This window comes from Scyliorhinus canicula, chromosome 6 (genome assembly GCF_902713615.1).
Source record: "Scyliorhinus canicula chromosome 6, sScyCan1.1, whole genome shotgun sequence".
NCBI lineage: Eukaryota > Metazoa > Chordata > Chondrichthyes > Carcharhiniformes > Scyliorhinidae > Scyliorhinus > Scyliorhinus canicula.
Window position 1 is genome coordinate 32,250,530 of NC_052151.1, and position 20,017 is coordinate 32,270,546.

The window sequence follows — 20,017 nt, forward strand, 5'->3', positions numbered from 1 at the left end:
ATCAGATGAGGCTGAGGGGGGGTGGCGGTGTTTGTTAATAAGGGGGTGGCTTTCGTGGTGGGGAGCATTGTGGATGATCCAGGGGGATAGGTATGTGATGGATGGTCGGTGGGAAGCTGGAGGGGATGCCGGTAGTCCTGCTAAATTGGAATGGCATGGACTTTCAGGCAGGTGTTAAGAAAGATCCCAGACCTGGACTCACACCAGCTGATAATGGGGGTGATTTCAATATGGCCCTAGACCTGTCAAGCCCTAAGTCAGTGATTGTGGTTTCTGACTACACGCTGCATTGGGTGGATTTGCAGGTGGTTCAGGGGGATGCCCAATGTCCACAATGGAGGTTAGATGAGGAGCTGTTGGTGGATGAGGGCAGACATTAGGGGCAATGTGGAGTTGAACGAACATGGGAGGTCACAGCTGCCATGCTGTCGGTACTCATGGTGGGAGTCAGGGGAGACCTTACTTTGATTTGGGCACATAGGGAGAGGGTGAAGGAGGAGGAGAGGGCAAGGCGAGATTCTGAGGGTGGACTGGTGGGACTCGGTGCGGAGGAGGGGCTGTTCAGGGAGAGACTGAGGCTCAAGATGGAGTTTGAATTAGTGTCCGTGGGGAAGGTGGTGGAGCAATTGCGGAGGGCCAGAGGGTCAGTGTATGAGTACGGGGAGAAAGCGAGTAGGATGCTGGCCCACTGGTTGAGGAAGCGGGCAGAGGCGAGAGAGATTGATGGGGTTAGGGGCGAGACGGGTAAGGTGGTAATGGACCCAGAGGGGGTGAATGGTGCATTCGATGCCTTCTATTATTCTATTATCTATAGGAGCTGTATGATTCGGAGCACTCAACGGAGGATGAGGCTGTTCCTGGATGGTTTGGATTCCTAGGTGGAGGGGGAGAGGGTCAGCGGCTGGGGGCCCTGATTGGGCTGAGGGAGATGATGGATAGCGTGGGAGCGCTGCAAGCAGGGAAGGCCCCTCCACCCCTACATAATAATAATCTTTATTGTCACAAGTAGGCTTACATTAACATTGCAATGAATTTACTGTGAAAATCCCCTACTCGCCACACTCCAGCACCTGTTCGAGTACACTGAGGGAGAATTCAGAATGTCCAATTCACCTAATAAGCACGTCTTTTGGGACTTGTGAGAGGAAACCGGAGCACCCGGAGGAAATTCACGCAGACACGGGGAGAATGTGCAGAATCCGCACAGACAGTGATCCAAGTCGGGAATCGAGCCTGGGACCCTGGAGCTGTGAAGCAACAATGCTACCCACTGTGCTACTGTGCTGCCCACTTGTCGCAGGCTTCCATCTCCCTGATTCGAAAGAAAGATAATGACCCAGAGCAATGTGGGTCGTACCGCCAGATATCGCTGTTGAACGTTGATGCTACGTTGTAGGCGAAGGTGCTAGCATCACGAATTGAGGAATGTGTGCCGCAGGTGATAGGGGAGGACCAGAAGGGATTCATGAAGAGAAGGCAGTTGTTAGCATAAGTGCGGAGACTACTTATGATGCTCTCGGAGGGACAGCAGGTGAAAGTGGCAATGGGTACAGGGAAGCGTTTGATCGTGTGGAAGGTGCGTATTTAAAAAAAATTAATTTAGAATATCCAATTCTTTTTTTTTCCAATTAAGGGGCAATTTAGTGTAGCCAATTCACCTACCCTGAATATCTTTTTGGGTTGTGGGGGTGAGACTCGCACATATGTGGGGAGAATGTGCAAACTCCACATGGACAGTGACTCAGGGCCATGATTGAACCTGGGTCCTCAGCGGTGTGAGGCAGCAGTGCTAATCACTGTGCCACCATGCTGCCCAGGAGCGGGCATATTTGTTGGTGCTGGGGCGGTTTGAGTTCAGGCAGAAGTTTGTGGATTGGGTCCGTCTGTTGTACAGGGTGCTGGTGGCGAGCGTTTGGCCAAACCGGATGTGTTTGGGGTACTTTGGGCAACATTGTGGGCCGAGAAAGCGTGCCCGCTCTCCCTGTTGCTTTTCGCCTTGGCAATAGAGTCATTGGCGATGTCGCTTAGAGCGTTGAGGGATTGGAAAAGGATTGAGCATAGGGTTTCGCTATACGCGGATAATTTGTTATATATCTCAAACCCGGGGCAGCACGGTGGCTCAGTGAATTAGCCCTGTTGCCTCACGGCACCGACGTCCCAGGTTCAATCCCGGTGCTGGGTCACTGTCCGTGTGGAGGTTGCAAATTCTCCCCGTGTTTGCGTGGGTCACGCCCCCACAACCCAAAGAAATGCAGGCTAGGTAGATTGGCCACGCTAAATTGCCCCTTAATTGGAAAAAATGAATTGGGTACTCTAAATTTATATTAAAAAAAATATATCTCAAACCCAGTGGCCAGCATTGGAAGGATTTTAAAGATTTGAGGGAAATTTGGCCAGTTTTCAAGGTATGCATTGAACATGGGAAAGAGTGAGGTGTTCCCGATCAATGCCAGAGTGCAAGAGAGGAGATTAATAATAATAATCTTTAGTAGTGTCACAAGTGGGCTTACATCAACACTGCAATTCAGTTACTGTGAAAATCCCCTAGTCGCCTGTTCGGGTTCACTGAGGGGGAATTCAGAACTAGGGGAGTTGCGTTCAGGGTGGCGGGGACGAGCTTTAGGTGTTTAGGAATCCAGGTGGTACGGAACTGGGCCCAGCTTGCACTTGGCTCAATTGGTGGAGGGAATAAAGGTGGATTTTAAGAGGTGGGATGTGCTGCCACTGGCTGGACGCTGAAGTTGACTTTTTTTAAGAAGGTTAATCAGATAATTTTAAGGTTTGGGTAGGCTGGGAAGATCCCGCGGGTGAGGCGTGTGTTCTTGGAGCGGGGGCGAGGTGGGGGCCGGCTGGCGTTGCCGAATTTGATAAATTGCTATCGGACGGCGGATATTGCGATGGTGAAAGCATGGGCTGTGGAGGAGAGGTAGCTCTGGCAGTTGGATGCAGCGTTGTGTAGGGGAATGAGTTTGAGGGCTCTGTTTTTGGTACCTCTTCCCTTCTCGCTGGCCATGTACTCCATGAGCCCTGTGGTGGTGTCGGTGTTAAGGGTGTGGGGTCAGTGCAGGCAACATTTTGGGTTGGAGGGCAAGTTGTTTTGGGTGCCGATATGTGACAACCATAGATGTGAAGATTCGGGGGTGGCAGCAGGTGGGGATCGAGTATTTTAGGGACTTGCTTATAGGGGGTAATTGGCTGGACTGGAGGAGTTGGAAGAATTGTATTGAGTTGCCCAAGGCTTTAGGTAACTGCAGGTGAGAGACTCGTGAGAAGAGAGGTGCCACCCTTCCTGCGGCTGTCGCCTTTGGTGTTGCAGGATATGCTGTTGGCAGAGGACCAGGGTTCGATCCCGGCTCCGGGTCACTGTCCATGTGGAGTTTGCACATTCTCCCCGTGTCTGTGTGTGTCTCACCCTCAGAGCTCAAAGTTCTTATGTGAATGTTCGATGGACTGGCCACGCTAAATTTCCCCTTCATTGGGGAAAAAAAGAAATGGGTATTCTAAATTTATTTTAAAAAAGGACTGGGGAACCTGGGGAGAAATTTGGTTAAGTGGGTTAGGTGACTTCAACATATCAAATTAATGCTTATGCGATAGAACATGTCACATAATTCAGTGTGATGAAGCATTTCAGTGAGTTTACCCAATGTCAATATGATAGACTTGTGAAATGCATAATGCATAGCAAGGTGATTGTGGCGACATTTGAAAGTCTGTTTTCAACTTGAATTAAACAGAATGTAATATTCAGTAAATTAAATCCAATATCATATTTAAGAAATGATTGACAGAAGTAATGTATTTACACACTGAAACTTAATTAGCTTATTAGCAGCTGTGGCTGCATTCTTGTGTGGACCACTACAGAAGTTTGTGGATTAGCATAGACCTACATTATAAAGCTATATTGTAATAGTTACAGTTAGACCCTCTCTTATTAAGTGTTTCTTTGCTTTATTTACAGCTTGCTTCCAGAAACACTGGTCGGCCCAATTTGCTGCATCCGCCTGCTGACATTTTATCGACAGTTACTTGCAGATGCGCTTCTTAAAGACAGATCTAATGTACAAAATGCTGGTGAGAATCTGTACTGCGTCCAAAGGTGAAAATTGCTCTAGATGTAGGCCATACGCCCTTGAGGCTTGAGCCACATTTTAATAATGTCATGGCTGATCCTCTGCCTTAATTCCACTTTCTCACCTATCCTCGTATCCCGTATTCCATTGAAGTGCAGAATTGATCTCAGCCTTAAATATCCTCAATGACTGATCCTCCATAACTTTTTCAGGGCTGGGCAGTACTAATCCTCTACCCTCCTCCTCTTGGAAGTTAAAGCAAACTTAACTGATCGAATGTGTTTAGTGATTTAAATGATTAAAATCATCTGTGGCAGCTGACGTGGTCATGGACGGAGAAAGGGGATATCTTGGATGGGCTAGGTACAGGGTGGAATTAGAGGGGAAGATGGCAGATGGTAGAGGGGATTGGAGGATAAGCCCCCAGTAACATGGAACGTCCGGGGACTGAATGAGCCAGTTAAAAGGTTGTGGGTGTTTGTGGATTAGCATAGACCTACATTATAGAGCTATATTGTAATAGTTACAGTTAGACCTTAGGAGCTTGAAAGCGGGGGTGGTCTTTCTGCAGGAGACACACCTCTATGTGATGGACCAGGTTAGGTTAAGGAAGGGGTGGGTCGGGCAGGTTTTTCACTCAAAATTGAGGGAAGTGGCGATTTTAATGAGCAAAAAAATGGGATTTGTGAGTGTGAAGGAGGTGAAGGATCCGGGTGGGAGATATGTGATTGTGAGTGGGGTATTGGAAGGGGCACCGGTGGTGTTGCTAAATGTGTATGCCCCAAGTTGGAATGATGTGGGGTTTTATGAGGGGGTTGCTGGCAGCGATCCCGGATTTGGCCACGCACCATCGTGGGAAGAGATTCTAACTGTGTCCTAGAGCTGAAGATGGATAGGTCGAGCCCCAGGTCGATGGGTAGGGTGCGAATGGCAAGGGAGCTGGGGGGGGGGGGGGGGGGGTTTACGGAGAGGATGGGTATGGTGGACCCGTGGCATTTTCAGAATCCAGGGGGAAGGAAGTACTCCTTCTTTTCACACGTCTATAAGGTTTATTCAAGGATTGATTACTTCGTAGTGAGTCGGGAGATTTTGGTTCGGGTGGAGAGGGCAGAGTATGCGGAGATAGTTATCTCAGACCATGCGCCCCACTGACTGGAGATTCGGTTTAGATCGGGACGGAAACAGAGGCCGGGGTGGAGGTTTGACACGGGGTTCTTGGCGGATAGAGGTTTTTGTGATAAGGTGCAGGCGGTGATTAAGGAGTATGTGGAGTTGAGCCAGAATGGAGAGGTGTCGGTGGCCATTTTTTGGGAAGCACTGAAGGCAGTGATCTGGGGTGAAATTATTTTGTTTAAGGCTCGTGCGGATCGGGAAAGGAGGGAGGAACATGACCGTCTCGTGAGCAAGATAGTGGAGGTGGACATGGAATATTCGAATATATGGGAAGGATTATGGGCCTGCTGGCAAGGTTTGAAGGGTTCTCCGGGTACAAGCTGAATGTAGGGAAAAGTGAGGTATTCCCAGTGAATGAGCTGGCACAGCAGGCTAATTTAGGGGGGAATGCCATTTACGGTAGCGAGCGATAGATATTTGGGGATTCAGGTAGCAAGAGAATGGACAGGGCTCCGTAAGTGGAACTCAACAAAGCTGGTGGAGGAGGCTAGGGAGGATCTTAAGAGGTGGGATACACTGTACTTAACGCTGGCGGGGAGGGTCCAAGTGTTGAACATGAATATTCTGCCGAGGTTTTTGTTTATCTTTCAAGCTCTTATACCAAAGGCCTTTTTTCGGAAAGTGGACACGATCATTTCTGACTTTGTATGGGCGGGGCAGTAGCTGAGGGTGGGGAGGACCTCCTGCAGAGGCAGCAGGGGGATTGTCGTTGCCAAACGTGCTTCATTCTTATTGGGCAGCGAGTGAGGACAAGGGCGGTGGTGGTGGGAAGGAGAAGGGGTAGAGTGGGTTAGGATGGAGGAGGAATCTTGGAAGGGGTCTAGTTTGAGGGCAGCCAATGGCTCCGAGTAGGTATTCAAGGAGACCGGAGGTGCAGTCCACAGTGAAGATATGGAATCAGCTGAGGAGGTATTTTAGAGTGGAAGGGATGTCGGTGCTAACGTGAGAATCATGAGTTTGAGCCGGGGGAATGGATAGTGCATACAGGACGTGGAGGGAAGTGGGACTGGTCAAGGTGAGGGATATGTATTTGGAGGAAGGGTTCGCAAACCTGGAGGTGCTAAGGGAGAAGGTAGAGCTGCCGAGGGGTAGTGAGTTCAGGTATCTGCAGGGTAGGGACTTTGCGCGAAAGGTCTGGAGGGGGCTCCCTAGGTTGCCGGGATACACCCTGCTAGAGTGACTGTTGCTTCCGGATGTGGAAGGGGAGGGAAGAATTGGGGAAATATACAAGTGGTTGGGGGAGCAGGGAGGCGAGCGAGTGGTGAAGATCAAGGAGAAATGGGAAGCGGAGTTGGGAGGGGAGATCAATTGGGGAGTATGGAGTGAAGCACTGCGTAGGGTAAACGGGACCTCTTGTGCAAGGATGAGCCTGATACAGTTTAAGGTGGTGCACAGGGTGTATATGACTCGGGTGAGAATGAGTGGGTTCTTTCAGGGGATAGCCAATGAGTGTGAGAGGTGTGGGCAGGGGCCAGAGAATCACGCGCACTTGTTTTGGGGTTGCGAAAAATTGGGAAGGTTCTGGGCGGGAGTGTTTGCGGTCTTAGCCAGGATAGTGCCGATATTTGGGGTTTCAGAGAAGCCGGAACTCATGGAGAGGAGGAAGGCCAATGTCCTGGCCTTCGCCTTTCTGATTGCAAAACGATGAATTTTGCTGGAGTGGCGGTCGGCATCGCCACCGGGGGAGGGGCTTGGTTGGGTAACCTGTACGACTTCCTGCGATTAGAGAAGATAAACTATGAGTTAAGGGGCTCTTCAGGGGGGTTTGAGGAAAGGTGGGGGGATGTTTGTGACCGTGTTTGAGGGTTTGTTTGCCACGGGGGAGGGGGGTGAAAAAGAGGAAAAATCTGTGCAGACTATATAGTTGATTGTTGGGAAGTATGTTTCCCGGGCTGTTTATTCGCTGTAACCTGTTTTGTATAAATGCTTGTAATAAAATGCATTTTTTTTTTATATCATCTGTGGCGTGGCCAGTTTGCTGGTCCACCCTACAGACTTTGCCCTTATCCATATCCACAGAACCAGCCAGAATCTCATACGGACAAAGTTCAAGGCTCTTCAGCTGGTGTGCCCACGATTGGGAATTGTTTAAGCAGCATTAATATGCACATCAATATTGTTTGATCTTTTTAAAGCAATAGAAACTGTTAGCACAGAGTATCATTGTACTGTTCTTATCCAGCCATTGATTTTTAAAAAAATTAATTTACGGGATGGTGGCGCTGCTGGCTTTATTGCCAATCCCTAATTACACAAGAGAATTATTATTTTGCACATAGTTTAGGATTGCTCTTGCACAAAATTCCCCTGCCTACCCTGACCTTATAATACTCATCCACAAATGTTAGAGCGATTTAAAATAAAGGATACTTTTTTTTTCTTTTTAAAAATAAATTTAGAGTACCCAATTAATTTTTTCCAATTAAGGGGCAATTTAGTGTGTTCAATCCACCTACCCTGCACATCTTTGGGTTGTGGGGGTGAAACCCACGGGGAGAATGTGCAAACTCCACACGGACCGTGACTCAGGGCCGGGATCGAACCTGGGACCTCAGCGCCGTGAGACTGCAGGGCTAACCCACTGCGCCACCGTGCTGCCAAAATAAAGGATACTTAAGAAGCCACAATTAGAGAAGTGCAGATATCTTTGAGAGTTGTATTGCTGGAGGAGATTGAAGTGATAGAGAGGGAAAAGCCATGGTGAGATTTGAAAAAAGGACCCTTAACCAGGATCAAATGTAGGTCAGTGGGCACAGGGGTCGTGGGTGAAAGGGAATTGGTATTGTTTAGGGCATGGGCAGCACAGATTTAGATGGCCTCAATTTTCAAAGAGTAAAATGTGGGAGTGTATTGTAATAGTCAACTCAAATCAAGGGCACGGGTGCGAGTTTCAATTGCAAATGAGTCGAAGCAGGGATGTAATTGGATAATTTTATAGAGATGGAAATCAACGGTCTTGGTAATGATGCGGATGTAGGCTGGAGCTTATCTCAGGATGAAATATGATTTGCAAACAGTTCAACCTCCAGGTTGCTCTGGAGATGGTTGGAGTTGGTGGCTAGGGAACTGAATTTGGTGTTAAGAACTAACGTCTTCCTGATATTCCATGAGATTAAAGTTTTAATCATCAGTGCAGGATATCGGACGAACAGTATTACAGTTTTAGGGTGGTGAAGGGATCGAGGGAAGTGGTGGTAGGTAGAGGTAAATATTGTCAATGTTCAATGGAAACTCACACTTTAAGCCGGATTTTCATGGAGTTGCGCTAACTCTGGAAGCCTTTAAAAATGCGGAGGGCCACCCCCATTTCCAGCATATTCCATTTTGCAGGAGGGGAAGGGTTCGATTCCAGCCTTGGGTAATTGTCTGTGTGGAGTTAGCATTTTCTTTCCGGATATGCGTGGGTTTCCTCCGGGTGCTCCAGCTTCCTCCCACAGTCCAAAGATGTGCAGGTTAGGTGAATTGGCCCTTCATGTCCAGGGATGTGCGGGTTACGGGGGTTACAGGGATAGGGTGGGGGATGGGCCTAGGTGGGTGCTCTTTTGGAAGGTCGGTGCTGATTCGTTGGGCCTCCTGCACTGTAGGGATTCTATGACATCATGCAAAGGTAAAGATAGATAGTTTTTTGAAGAATAAAGGGATTAAGGGTTATGGTGTTCGGGCCGGAAAGTGGAGCTGAGTCCACAAAAGATCAGCCATGATCTCATTGAATGGCGGAGCAGGTGTGTGCGTGTGTGCGTGTGCGCGCGATGTCTGGTGGTCGTTTAACCTGAGGGTAGCCACACCTCAGACAAGGGACAGGGCTGAGAAGGTGGTTATTCATGGTACCCGCAGCCAATATACACATGCTGTTGGAGTCGCTCTGTAGCACGAACCAGCCAACTGACCTCCCAAGGCAATAGGAAAGAGCCAATGGGTAGATTCGTGGGGTATACAATACATAATAGTGCAGGAATGGAAGGAGAAAACATTGCAAGTGATTCGCTGGTTGGACTGGATGATAAGAATGGAACCTGTTGAGTAGAATGCAGTCCGTCCCAGTAGGGTGATAGCAAAGAAAGAAGGATAGTGTTGTTAAAAATGGCACACTGCAGACAAATCAAGAAGGGTGGCACAGTGGTTGGCACTGCTACCTCACAAAGTCAAGGACCCGTGTTCAATTCTTACTGTGGATCACTGTCTCTATGGAGTTTGCGCTTTTTCCCGGAGTTTGCGTGGGTTTGCTCTGGGTGCTCTGGTTTCCTCCCATGGTCCAAAGATGGGCAAGTTAGATGGATTGGCCATGATAAAAGTGCCCCTTAAATGTCCAAAGATGTGTAGATTTGGTTAAGGGGTTATTGGGATAAGGTGGGAGAGTGAGCTTGGCGGAGTACTCTTTCAGAGGGTTGTTGCAGACGCGATGTGCCAAATGGCCTCTTTCTGCACTGTAGGGATTCTATGACAAGGAAGGTTTGTTTAACTGTGTAGCATTCACCTAGAATAGGAGTTTTTCTGTTGTGTGGAAAATTGACAAACAGTAATTTAACCACTCCCTTGGCTAGTCATTCCATGCTTCGGTGTAAGTAGTTTTTCCTAATCTCTCTCCTCACTTTTTCAAATGAATAACTGGTTGACACTGGTTTTGTAACGAAAGGAAGTGTAGTTTACTATTCACTCTGTCAAAATCCCTCAGAATGTTAAATCTCTTCTTAGCCTCCTCAGTGCCAGTAGAAACAGTCCATGTATGAGTCAATCTCTCCTCATAATGACCACTCCCTTTTGAACAAGGGCCACCCCATCAACGATTCCTGTATCAATGTTAGACCTCACTAATACCGATTGTATCCACCTCATTACAGCAGCTCCATCAGCAACCCATCCTTAACGTTCCCCACCCAAACCACCTGTCTGTGGTGTAACTCTGTCAAAGGTAGCTACTGGTTTTGGACTAGTTGGGCCAGTTCTTGCACTTTGTCAATTTTGCCTTAAACAATGAAACTTTCTGATGTACTACAATAATGCACACCTATCAGAATTGATTTTCCTTTTTTTACTTTATTTGCAGATCTTATCAGTAACCCAGTGCTGGCAACATTTCCAGAATTATTGGAACAAACTGATATTTTAGATGCTCTCCGGGTAAGTCTGGTTTTGCTTAGCAATACCATTTTCTGAGCATGCTGAAAACCAGATAGTTACTCCAATGCTCTTTAAACTACTCCCATGCTCCATTTTACACAATTCTATCTCATCTAAATTCTTCAGTCTGCTGATGCATTGGTATAGTATCCAGGGATTTAAAAAAATATATTTTAACAATACTATAGGCATGCAGATTTAGTTTATTTTTATATATAGACAAATACCTCCTTCAGTAAGTTATCTGGGATGTGGATGGACAATGAAACAACATCAATTTTCATTTACGCATAGCACCCTTAACATTGGAAAGCTTTTCACAAAAGTGTAATCGGACTAAAATTGACCATGAGCCGAAAGATAAGATACTGGGGGCTGACTAAAAGCTTGGTTTAAGAACTAGGGGCACGATTTAACAGAAACATTTCTAAGTACAATTTTGGGTGTGTTTGAGAGAGTGTTTCTCATGTCCGTGTTGGTGAGAATGGGGGGGGGGGGGGGGGGGGGGGGGGGGGGGGGGGGCGGAGTACCAGAGATTAGAGTCCTCACCCCTTATGATGAATAGGCCCTGGAAACCATTGGGTTGACCAAGGAGAGAGCACTCATTGACAGCAAGGTTGGCCTGCGCCTCAGAAGTGGTGGGTGCTCCGGTTTCCTCACACATTCCAAAGATGTGCAGGTTAGGTGCGTTGGCCATGCTAAGTTGCCCTTAGTATTCAAAAAGTTTAGGTGGGGTTACGAGGATAGGGTGGAGGTGTGGGCTTTCCAAGGGCCGGTGCAGACTCGATGGGCCGAATGGCCTCCTTCTGCACTGTAAATTCGATGATTCTATGACCTGTTTCAAGTGAGTTGTTCAATGTCAGACAAAATAATAAGAATCTTTATTGTCACAAGTAGGGTTACATTAACACTGCAATGAAGTTACTGTGAAAAGCTCCTAGACGCCACATTCCGGCACTTGTTCGGGTACACTGAGGGAGAATTCAGAATGTCCAAATTACCTAACAGCACGTTTTTCGGGACTTGTAGGAGGAAACCGGAGCACCCGGAGGAAATCCCTCACTGGCCACATGTCTGTTGTCTCACTTAAAAAGTTAGAAGCCCAATTACTGCGTAGCATCACTGAGGGCTTTGACACCATTGTGTGGACAATGGGGAGCTGCCAGGGTTGGCAGAGCCAGATGTCTCCCGAGGCCTTTGGAGCTCACTCCAGCTGCCCCTCCGCCCTATTAAGACACCGTGAGCACAGTGAGGGTGGAGAAAGAACTGGAGGCCAACCGGGGGTCTGCCATCCTGGGGGGACACCTAGACATAGCAGTAGGCCACGAAAGATCACGAAGAGAGGATCATTGATTGGGCACAGGGGTGGGGTGGGTGGGGGAGCACTATCTGCAGCAAAGGCAAATGGAAATGTCAAATGTTCACAATTAAAACATGTTACACCTATGCATGTAACGCCTGTCATGTTAATTTTCACAGCGGACATGTCTGCACTCCCACCCCCTGGACACAGTGGTCCAAGAACAAATGTCCCCGATACAGACCCCATTCAGAGGATGGGTGTGAGCATACTGTCAGCACAAAGCAAGAGTCAGACTTTGGCATAAACTGAGGAGAACCAGAGCTAACCTCACAGCGACTCCTGTCCTGCATACTGACCTTCTGACTGCCGACATGGGTACATTACCCTGGGGTGATGTTACACAGACTCTTGGAGGGTAGAACAGGAAAGTAGGAAGGCGGAGAGATTGGAGGGGTGTGGGGTGGGGGGGGGGAGGGCGGGAGAGATTGGGGGAGGGGAGATTGGGTCGGAAGGAGGGATTGTGGAGAGGGGGGATTGGGGAGGTGGGATGGGGGTGAGCTGACGGACAAAGCCTCGTCCTATGAGAATTGGGTGAGGATTAGGGCCTCCCTGCTCCTCCGGGCATGCCAGACCTTGCAACCATCTGTCCTCCATCCTTCGGCTCCTGCTGTGGGTCCTCCCCAGGCTCGTTCCCCCATCCCTCCTAGTCTGCCTCCTCCTCAGATGAGGCTGCATGTCCCCATCGCTCTCTTCCTCTTCCAGTTATGTTGCCCTGCTGTGGTTGTGGGGGGCACTGTTGACCACCCCCTCTGGGGTGTACTGCAGAGCTCACCAGAGCGGTCCAGGCATTGGACCGCCATTTTGAGCAGCCCGATGCACCACTCAATTACATGATGGAGGCAACATGAGCCTCATTATATTGGGTCTCTGCCTCGGTCTCCAGCCTCCGCAATGGCATCATCAGCCAGATCTTCGGTAGTACCCCTTATCCCCCAAGAGCCAACCTGTATTCCTGGGATAGTTCTCTAAGACACTGGGGAGTGTCCAAGGATGTAGCTGTCATGCACACTCCCCAGTGCATGATTTGGAGTTGGTGGTTGCACACGAGTTGAAAATTCAGGGACTGGACTTCCGGTTGCGGCCATGACTAGCTAAGTCGCACGTTTGGCTGCTCCTGTGAGGAAGGTGTTTTCGGGCCGATTGGAGGGCCCCTAACGGCGCTGGAACGGCAATTTCCGGCGGGGGGAAGGTTCCCAGAGGAGAACCCTGAAAAATTTATGGTCGTTACCCGAAGTGGGGCAGGAAAAAAGCGGCAGCAGCTCCCCGAAAAAGCGGGGGAAGAAATCCAAAATGGCGTGCGGCGGCGCACCCGAGGACTGGAGGAATGGGCGGAGGAGAGCAGCAGGCCGTTCTCCTGCGCTTCTTCACAGAGCTGAAAGTGGAGCTGCTGGAGTCGATGAACGCGACGACCACCAGGCTGATGGGGCACAGGCGACCCAAGAGGCGTCAATTCGGGAGCTGCAGCAGGAGATAGCTGTGAGGGAGGAGGAGGCCACGGTCCTCGTGGGAAAGGTGGAGGTGCACAAGGCACTCCACCTGAGATGGCAAAACCGGCTGGAGGAGATGGATATCCGCATGAGGCGGAAAAAACCTGAGGATCCTGGGCCTGGCAGAAGGGCTGGAGGGGTCGGACCTCCCGGGGTATGTGGCAGAAATGCTGGGCTCACTGATGGGGGCAGGGGCCGTCACCTTCGCCCCTGGAACTGGAGGAGGCCTACAGAGTAATGGCCAGGAACCCAAGAGCAACCGAACCCCCGAGGGCGGTGCTGGTTCGGTTCCAGCGATTCAGTGACCGGGAGAGGGTGCTGAGGTGGGCCAAGAGAGAGAGAGGAGCAGCAAATGGGAGAACTCGACGGTGAGGATCTTTCAGGACTGGAGTGCGGAGGTGGCAAAGCGGCGGGCCCCGGTTCAACCGGACGAAGGCGGTGCTGCATGCCAAGAGAATCAGATTCGGGATGCTGCAGCCCAGCGCGCTTGTGGGTGACCTATAAGGACCAGCACCACTATTTCGAGTCCCCGGAGGAGGCGTGGGCCTTTGTTCAGGAAGAAAAGCTGGACTCGAACTAGAACCAGGGGATACTTGGCGGTCGTTGCCGCTCTGGTACTTTAAGCAGGGCACGTGGCTTCCTTTTGGTTGGATTTTCACTTGGCCGTATTTTTGGACCCTTTTTTTTTCTCTCTACCAGTTTTTTCTCTCTTTTTTCTGTTATTTATAATGTTATGTTGGGAGGGCGGGGTGGGGGGGTGGAGTGCCGGGGGTATGTGTTCTTGTGGGGTTTTTTGGTTGTTTTGTATTTATCGGTGTGAGATCGGGGACGGGGGTGGAACTGAAGATGGAGGGGCGGGGAGGGGCAGGGCGTAAAGCGCGGGCTTTCCTCGGGTTTCCGCGCACGGGGCAGAGCAGGGAGGGGGGGAGTAAGGGGGGGTGGTCAGCAATGGCTCCCTTTCCCGCGCGGGAGGGGGGTAAAGGGGGGGTGGTAAGGGGGGGACGTCCCCCATGCCGGGAGGAGTCGGAGGTGTGGCAGGGCATGTCCGGGGTCAGCGTAAACCAGTTCTGACTACTGGAAGTACTATGGAGGTGCATCGCGGCTAGGAAGGGTCCTAGACGGGGGGGGGGAGGGGTGGTGGGGGGGGGGGGGGGAGGGGGGGTGGGGGGGGGAAGGGGGGGCTACCGGGTTGCTGCTGAAAAGGCCAGGGAGGAGAAGTTGAGGCCGGAGGGGTGGGGGGGGGGGGGGGGGGGGGGGCGGCGCCATCGCCATGGGGAGAGGGTCAGAAAGGGAGGGCTGACTCGGGGCGAGCAGGTGACAGGATATGGCTAGTCGCAGGGAAAGGGCGGGCTGCCCTTCGACCCGGCTGATCACTTGGAATGTGAGGGGGCTGAATGGGCCGGTCAAGAGAACGAGAGTAATCTCGCATTTGAAGGGACTGAAGGCGGATGTAGCAATGCTACAAGAGACCCATTTGAAGGTGGCGGACCAGGTCCGCCTGAGAAGGGGGTGGGTGGGACAGGTGTTCCACTCAGGACTGGACGTAAAGAACCGGGGGGGGTGGCGATCCTGGTAGGGAAGAGGGTGTCGTTCGTGGCGGCGGAGGTGTGGCGGATAAAGAGGGTAGATATGTCATGGTGAAGGGTAGGCTGCAGGGGGAGAAAGTGGTGATGGTTAACGTGTATGCCCCGAATTGGGACGACGCTGGCTTCATGAGGCGCCTACTGGGCCTCATTCCGGACCTGGAGGCAGGGGGCCTGCTCATGGGGGGGGACTTCAACACAGTGCTGGACCCCGTGCTGGACAGATCGAGTTCAAGGACGAGTAGGAGGCCGGCAGCGGCAGAAGTGCTAAAGGGGTTTATGGAGCAGATGGGAGGGGTGGACCCCTGGGGGTTTGGGAGGCCGAGGGCGAGGGAGTATTCCTTTTTCTCCCATGTCCACAGAGTCTATTCTAGAATTGACTTTTTTGTATTGAGCAGGGGACTGATCCCGAAAGTACGGGAAGTGGAGTACTCGGCCATAGCGGTCTCAGACCACGCGCCACACTGGGTAGATTTGGAAATGGGGGAGGTGCGAGACCAGCGTCCGCTGTGGCGCCTGGATGTGGGGTTGCTGGCGGATGAGGAGGTGTGTAAGAGGGTCCGGAAGAGCATTGAAAGATATCTGGACATTAATGACACGGGGGAGGTGCAGGTGGGGATGGTATGGGAGGCCCTGAAGGCGGTGATCCGGGGGGAGCTGATCTCCATACGGGCACATAGGGAAAGGAGGGAGAGACAGGAGAGGGAGAGGCTGGTGGGGGAGCTTCTGGACGTGGATAGGAAATATGCGGAGGCACCAGAGGAGGGGCTGTTGGGGGAACGGCGCAGTTTGCAGGCTAAGTTTGACCTGTTGACCACCAGAAAGGCGGAGACACAGTGGAGAAGGGCGCAGGGCGCGATTTATGAGTATGGGGAGAAGGCGAGTAGGATGTTGGCACATCAGCTCCGCAAGCGGGATGCGGCTAGAGAAATTGGGGGAGTGAGGGAGAGGGGTGGGAACGTAGTGCAGAAGGGGCCAGAAGTAAATGGGGTTTTCAGAGACTTCTATAAGGAGCTGTATCGGTCAGAGCCGCCGACGAGGCGAGGGGGGATGGAGGGCTTCTTGAACAAACTGAGGTTCCCCAAGGTCCAAGAGGAGCTGGTAGAGGGGCTGGGGGCGCAGATAGGGTTAGAGGAGCTAGTCAAGGGGATTGGGCATATGCAGTCGGGGAAGGCGCCGGGGCCAGACGGGTTCCCGGTGGAATTTTACAAAAAATATGCGGATCTGGTGGGCCCTGTGCTGGTGCGAGCCTTCAACGAGGCATGGGAGGGGGGGGCTCTGCCCCCGACAATGTCGCAGGCACTGATCTCCCTGATCTTGAAGCGGGACAAGGACCCCGTGCAGTGTGGGTCATATAGGCCTATCTCGCTCCTGAATGTGGACGCCAAGCTGCTGGCAAAGATCCTGGCTACCAGGATAGAGGATTGTGTGCCTGGGGTGATACACGAGGACCAGACGGGCTTTGTGAAAGGGCGGCAGCTTAATACGAACGTGCGGAGACTGCTAAACGTCATCATGATGCCGGCAGTGGAGGGGGAGGCGGAGATAGTGGTGGCATTGGACGCGGAGAAAGCATTTGATAGGGTGGAGTGGAAGTACCTGTGGGAGACGCTGGAACGGTTTGGATTTGGGGAGGGATTTATTAAATGGGTGAAGCTGCTCTATTCGGCCCCGACGGCAAGTGTAGTGACGAATGGTAGGAGATCGGAGTATTTTGGGCTCCACCGGGGGACCAGACAGGGGTGCCCCTTGTCCCCCCTGCTCTTCGCACTGGCAATTGAACCGTTGGCGATGGCACTGAGGGGCTCAGGGGGGTGGAGAGGGCTGACAAGGGGCGGGGAGGAGCACCGGGTATCGCTATACGCGGACGACCTGCTGCTATACGTGGCAGACCCAGAAGGGGGAATGCCGGAGGTGATGGAACTGCTAGCAGAATTCGGGGACTTTTCGGGGTACAAGCTAAACTTGGGTAAGAGTAAGGTATTTGTGATACACCCAGGGGACCAGGAAGAGGGAATCGGGAGACTCCCGTTGAAGAGAGCAGGAAAGAGTTTTAGATATTTAGGGGTGCAGGTGGCAAGGAACTGGGGGACTCTCCACAAGTTGAACTTCTCCAGGCTGGTGGAACAGATGGAGGAGGAATTTAAAAGGTGGGACATGGTGCCGCTGTCGCTGGCGGGCAGAGTGCAGTCTGTTAAAATGACGGTCCTCCCGAGGTTTTTGTTTTTATTTCAGTGCTTGCCCATCTTCCTCCCTAGGGCCTTCTTCAAAAAGGTGACGAGCAGCATCATGAGCTACGTGTGGGCGCACGGCACCCCAAGGGTGAGGAGGGTCTTCTTGGAGCGGAGTAGGGAGAGTGGAGGGCTGGTATTACCCAACCTTTCGGGGTATTACTGGGCGGCTAATGTATCGATGGTGCGCAAGTGGATGATGGAAGGGGAGGGGGCAGCTTGGAAACGAATGGAGAGGGCGTCCTGTGGCAACATAAGCCTGGGGGCCCTAGTAACGGCGCCATGGCCGCTCCCTCCCACGAGGTACACCACGAGCCCGGTGGTGGCGGCCACCCTCAAGATCTGGGGGCAGTGGAGGCGACACAGGGGGGAATAAACAATAAACAAATCCAATCCAATCCAAGTGGGAGGTCTGATGGAGGCACCGTTAAGAGGGAACCATAGATTCATCCCGGGGAACATGGACGGGGGATTCCAGAGCTGGCACAGGGTGGGTATCAGGCAGCTGAAGGATCTGTTTGTAGATGGGAGGTTTGCGAGCCTGAGAGAGCTGGAGGAGAAATTCAGGCTCCCCCCGGGAAACATGTTTAGACATTTGCAGGTGAAGGCATTTGCTAGACGCCAGGTGGAAGGGTTTCCCTTGCTCCCCAGTAGGGGGGCGAGCGATAGGGTGCTCTCGGGGGTCTGGGTCGGAGGGGGGAAGATATCGGACATATACAAAGTAATGCAGGAGGCGGAGGAGGCATCAGTAGAGGAGCTGAAAGCCAAGTGGGAGGGGGAGCTGGGAGAGCAGATAGAGGATGGGACATGGGCTGATGCCCTGGAGAGGGTTAATTCTTCCTCCTCGTGTGCGAGGCTTAGCCTCATTCAATTTAAGGTGCTACATAGAGCCCATATGACGGGGACGAGGTTGAGTCGGTTCTTTGGGGGTGAGGACAGATGTGTCAGGTGTTCGGGAGGTCCAGCGAACCATGTCCATATGTTTTGGGCATGTCCGGCACTGGAGGAGTTCTGGAAGGGGGTGGCAAGGACGGTGTCGAGGGTGGTGGGATCCAGGGTCAAACCAGGATGGGGACTAGCGATCTTTGGGGTTGGGGTGGAGCCGGGGGTACAGGAGGCGAGAGAGGCCGGAGTACTGGCCTTTGCGTCCCTAGTTGCGCGAAGAAGGATACTAATACAGTGGAAGGACGCGAGGCCTCCAAGCGTGGAAACTTGGATTAATGACATGGCAAGCTTTATTCAGTTGGAAAGGGTCAAATTCGCCCTGAGAGGGTCGGTACAAGGGTTCTTCAGGCGGTGGCAGCCTTTCCTCGACTTTTTGGCTCAAAGATAGGGTACAGAGGTCGCAGCAGCAGCAACCCGGGGGGGGGGGGGGGGAGGGGGGGGTGGCAACAACGGGTGTGGTGGGTTATTTACGGTTGTAATGCGGGCAAATTTGTTCGCAGTTCATGTTTGATGTTGATTGTTGCTTTGTTTGTTTTTGGGGAGGGGGGAGGGGGGGAGGGACAACGCGTGCGCGAGTTCGGGTGGGGGGGGAAATTTGTTAAGAGGGAATATTTTGTAATATTCTATAGTTAGTTGGGGTAAATACTTTTATGTAAAAAAAAATTTCAATAAAAATTATTTAAAAAAAAAAAGAAAATTCAGGGAGTGGTATTCCATCCTTTTAATGGATTGGATTTGATTTATTATCACGTGTACCGAGGTAGTGAAAAGTATTGTTCTGCCTACAGTCCAGACAGACCGTTCCATACATGAAAAAACTTAGGGCAAACATAAATACACAATGTAAATACATAGAGACAGGCATTGGGTGAAGAATACGGAATGTAGTACTACTCAGTAGAGAAGATGCATGAACAGATCAGTTCAGTCCATAGGAGGGTCATTCAGGAGTGTGGTAACAGCGGGGAAGAAGCTGTTTTAAAAGCGGTTAATGAGTGTGCTCAGACTGTTGTATCTCCTGCCCGATGAAGAAGTTGGAAGAGAGAATTACCCGTGTGGGAGGGGGTCTTTAATTATACTGCCTGCTTTCCCAAGGCAGCAGGAGGTCTAAACCCAGAGTCAATGGATGGGAGATGGGATGTGGGGCTGGTTTAGCACAGTGGGCTAAACAACTGGCTTTTAAAGCAGACAAGGTAGGCCAGCAGCACGGTTCAATTCCCGTACCGGTCTCCCCGAACAGGTGCCGAAATGTGGCGACTAGGGGCTTTTCACAGTAACTTCATTAAAGCCTACTCGTGACAATAAGCGATTTTCATTTTCATTTCATTTTCATGGTTTTGCTTGCTGAATTAGGCTGTGTTCACGACTCTGTTGTTTCTTACGGGCTTGGGCCGAGCAGTTGCCATACCAGGCTGTGATGCAGCCAGATAGACCACAATCAGTGGTCTATGGTGCATCTGTAAAAATTGGTAAGAGTCAATGTGGACATGCCAAATTTCCTTAGTTTGCTGAGGAAGTATAGGCGCTGTTGTGCATTATTGGTCGTAGCATTGACGTGGGTAGAGCAGGACAGATTGTTGGTTATTTATACACCTACAAATTTGAAGCTGCTAACCATCTCCACCTTAGCACCATTGATACTGTCAGGGGTGTGTATGATACTTCGCTTCCTGAAGTAAATGACCAGCTTCTTAGTTTTACTCACATGAGAGAGATATTGTTGTCGTTACACCACACCACTAGGTTCTCTATCTCCCTCCTGTACTCTAACTCATCGCTGTTCGAGATGAGACACACTACGATTGTGTCATCAGCAAACTTGGAGATGGAGTTGGAGCCAAATTTTGACACACAATTGTGTCTGTATAGGGAGTGTCTTTATAGGGAGTACTGTAGGGGGCTAAGTACACAGCCTTGCGGGGTCCCTGTATTGAGGACTATTGTGGAGGAGGTGTTGTTTATCCTAGCTGATTTGCGCTCTATGGGTCAGGAAGTCAAGGATCCAGTGCAGAAGGAGGGGCTTTGATATAAGCTTGGCTGG

At 51.1% G+C, this 20,017-nt stretch overlaps 1 protein-coding gene across 3 annotated transcripts in view; it reads left to right on the plus strand.

Annotated features, from left to right (window-relative positions):
• nphp1 (nephronophthisis 1) overlaps nt 1–20,017 on the plus strand; it is a 191,797-nt gene that overhangs the window by 130,730 nt on the left and 41,050 nt on the right. For all 3 annotated transcript variants that reach the window (XM_038799127.1, XM_038799128.1, XM_038799126.1), the window contains 2 exons: nt 3,965–4,077; nt 10,294–10,367. In XM_038799127.1, the coding sequence (XP_038655055.1) occupies nt 3,965–4,077; nt 10,294–10,367 (187 nt within the window). The remainder of the gene's footprint in view (nt 1–3,964; nt 4,078–10,293; nt 10,368–20,017) is intronic.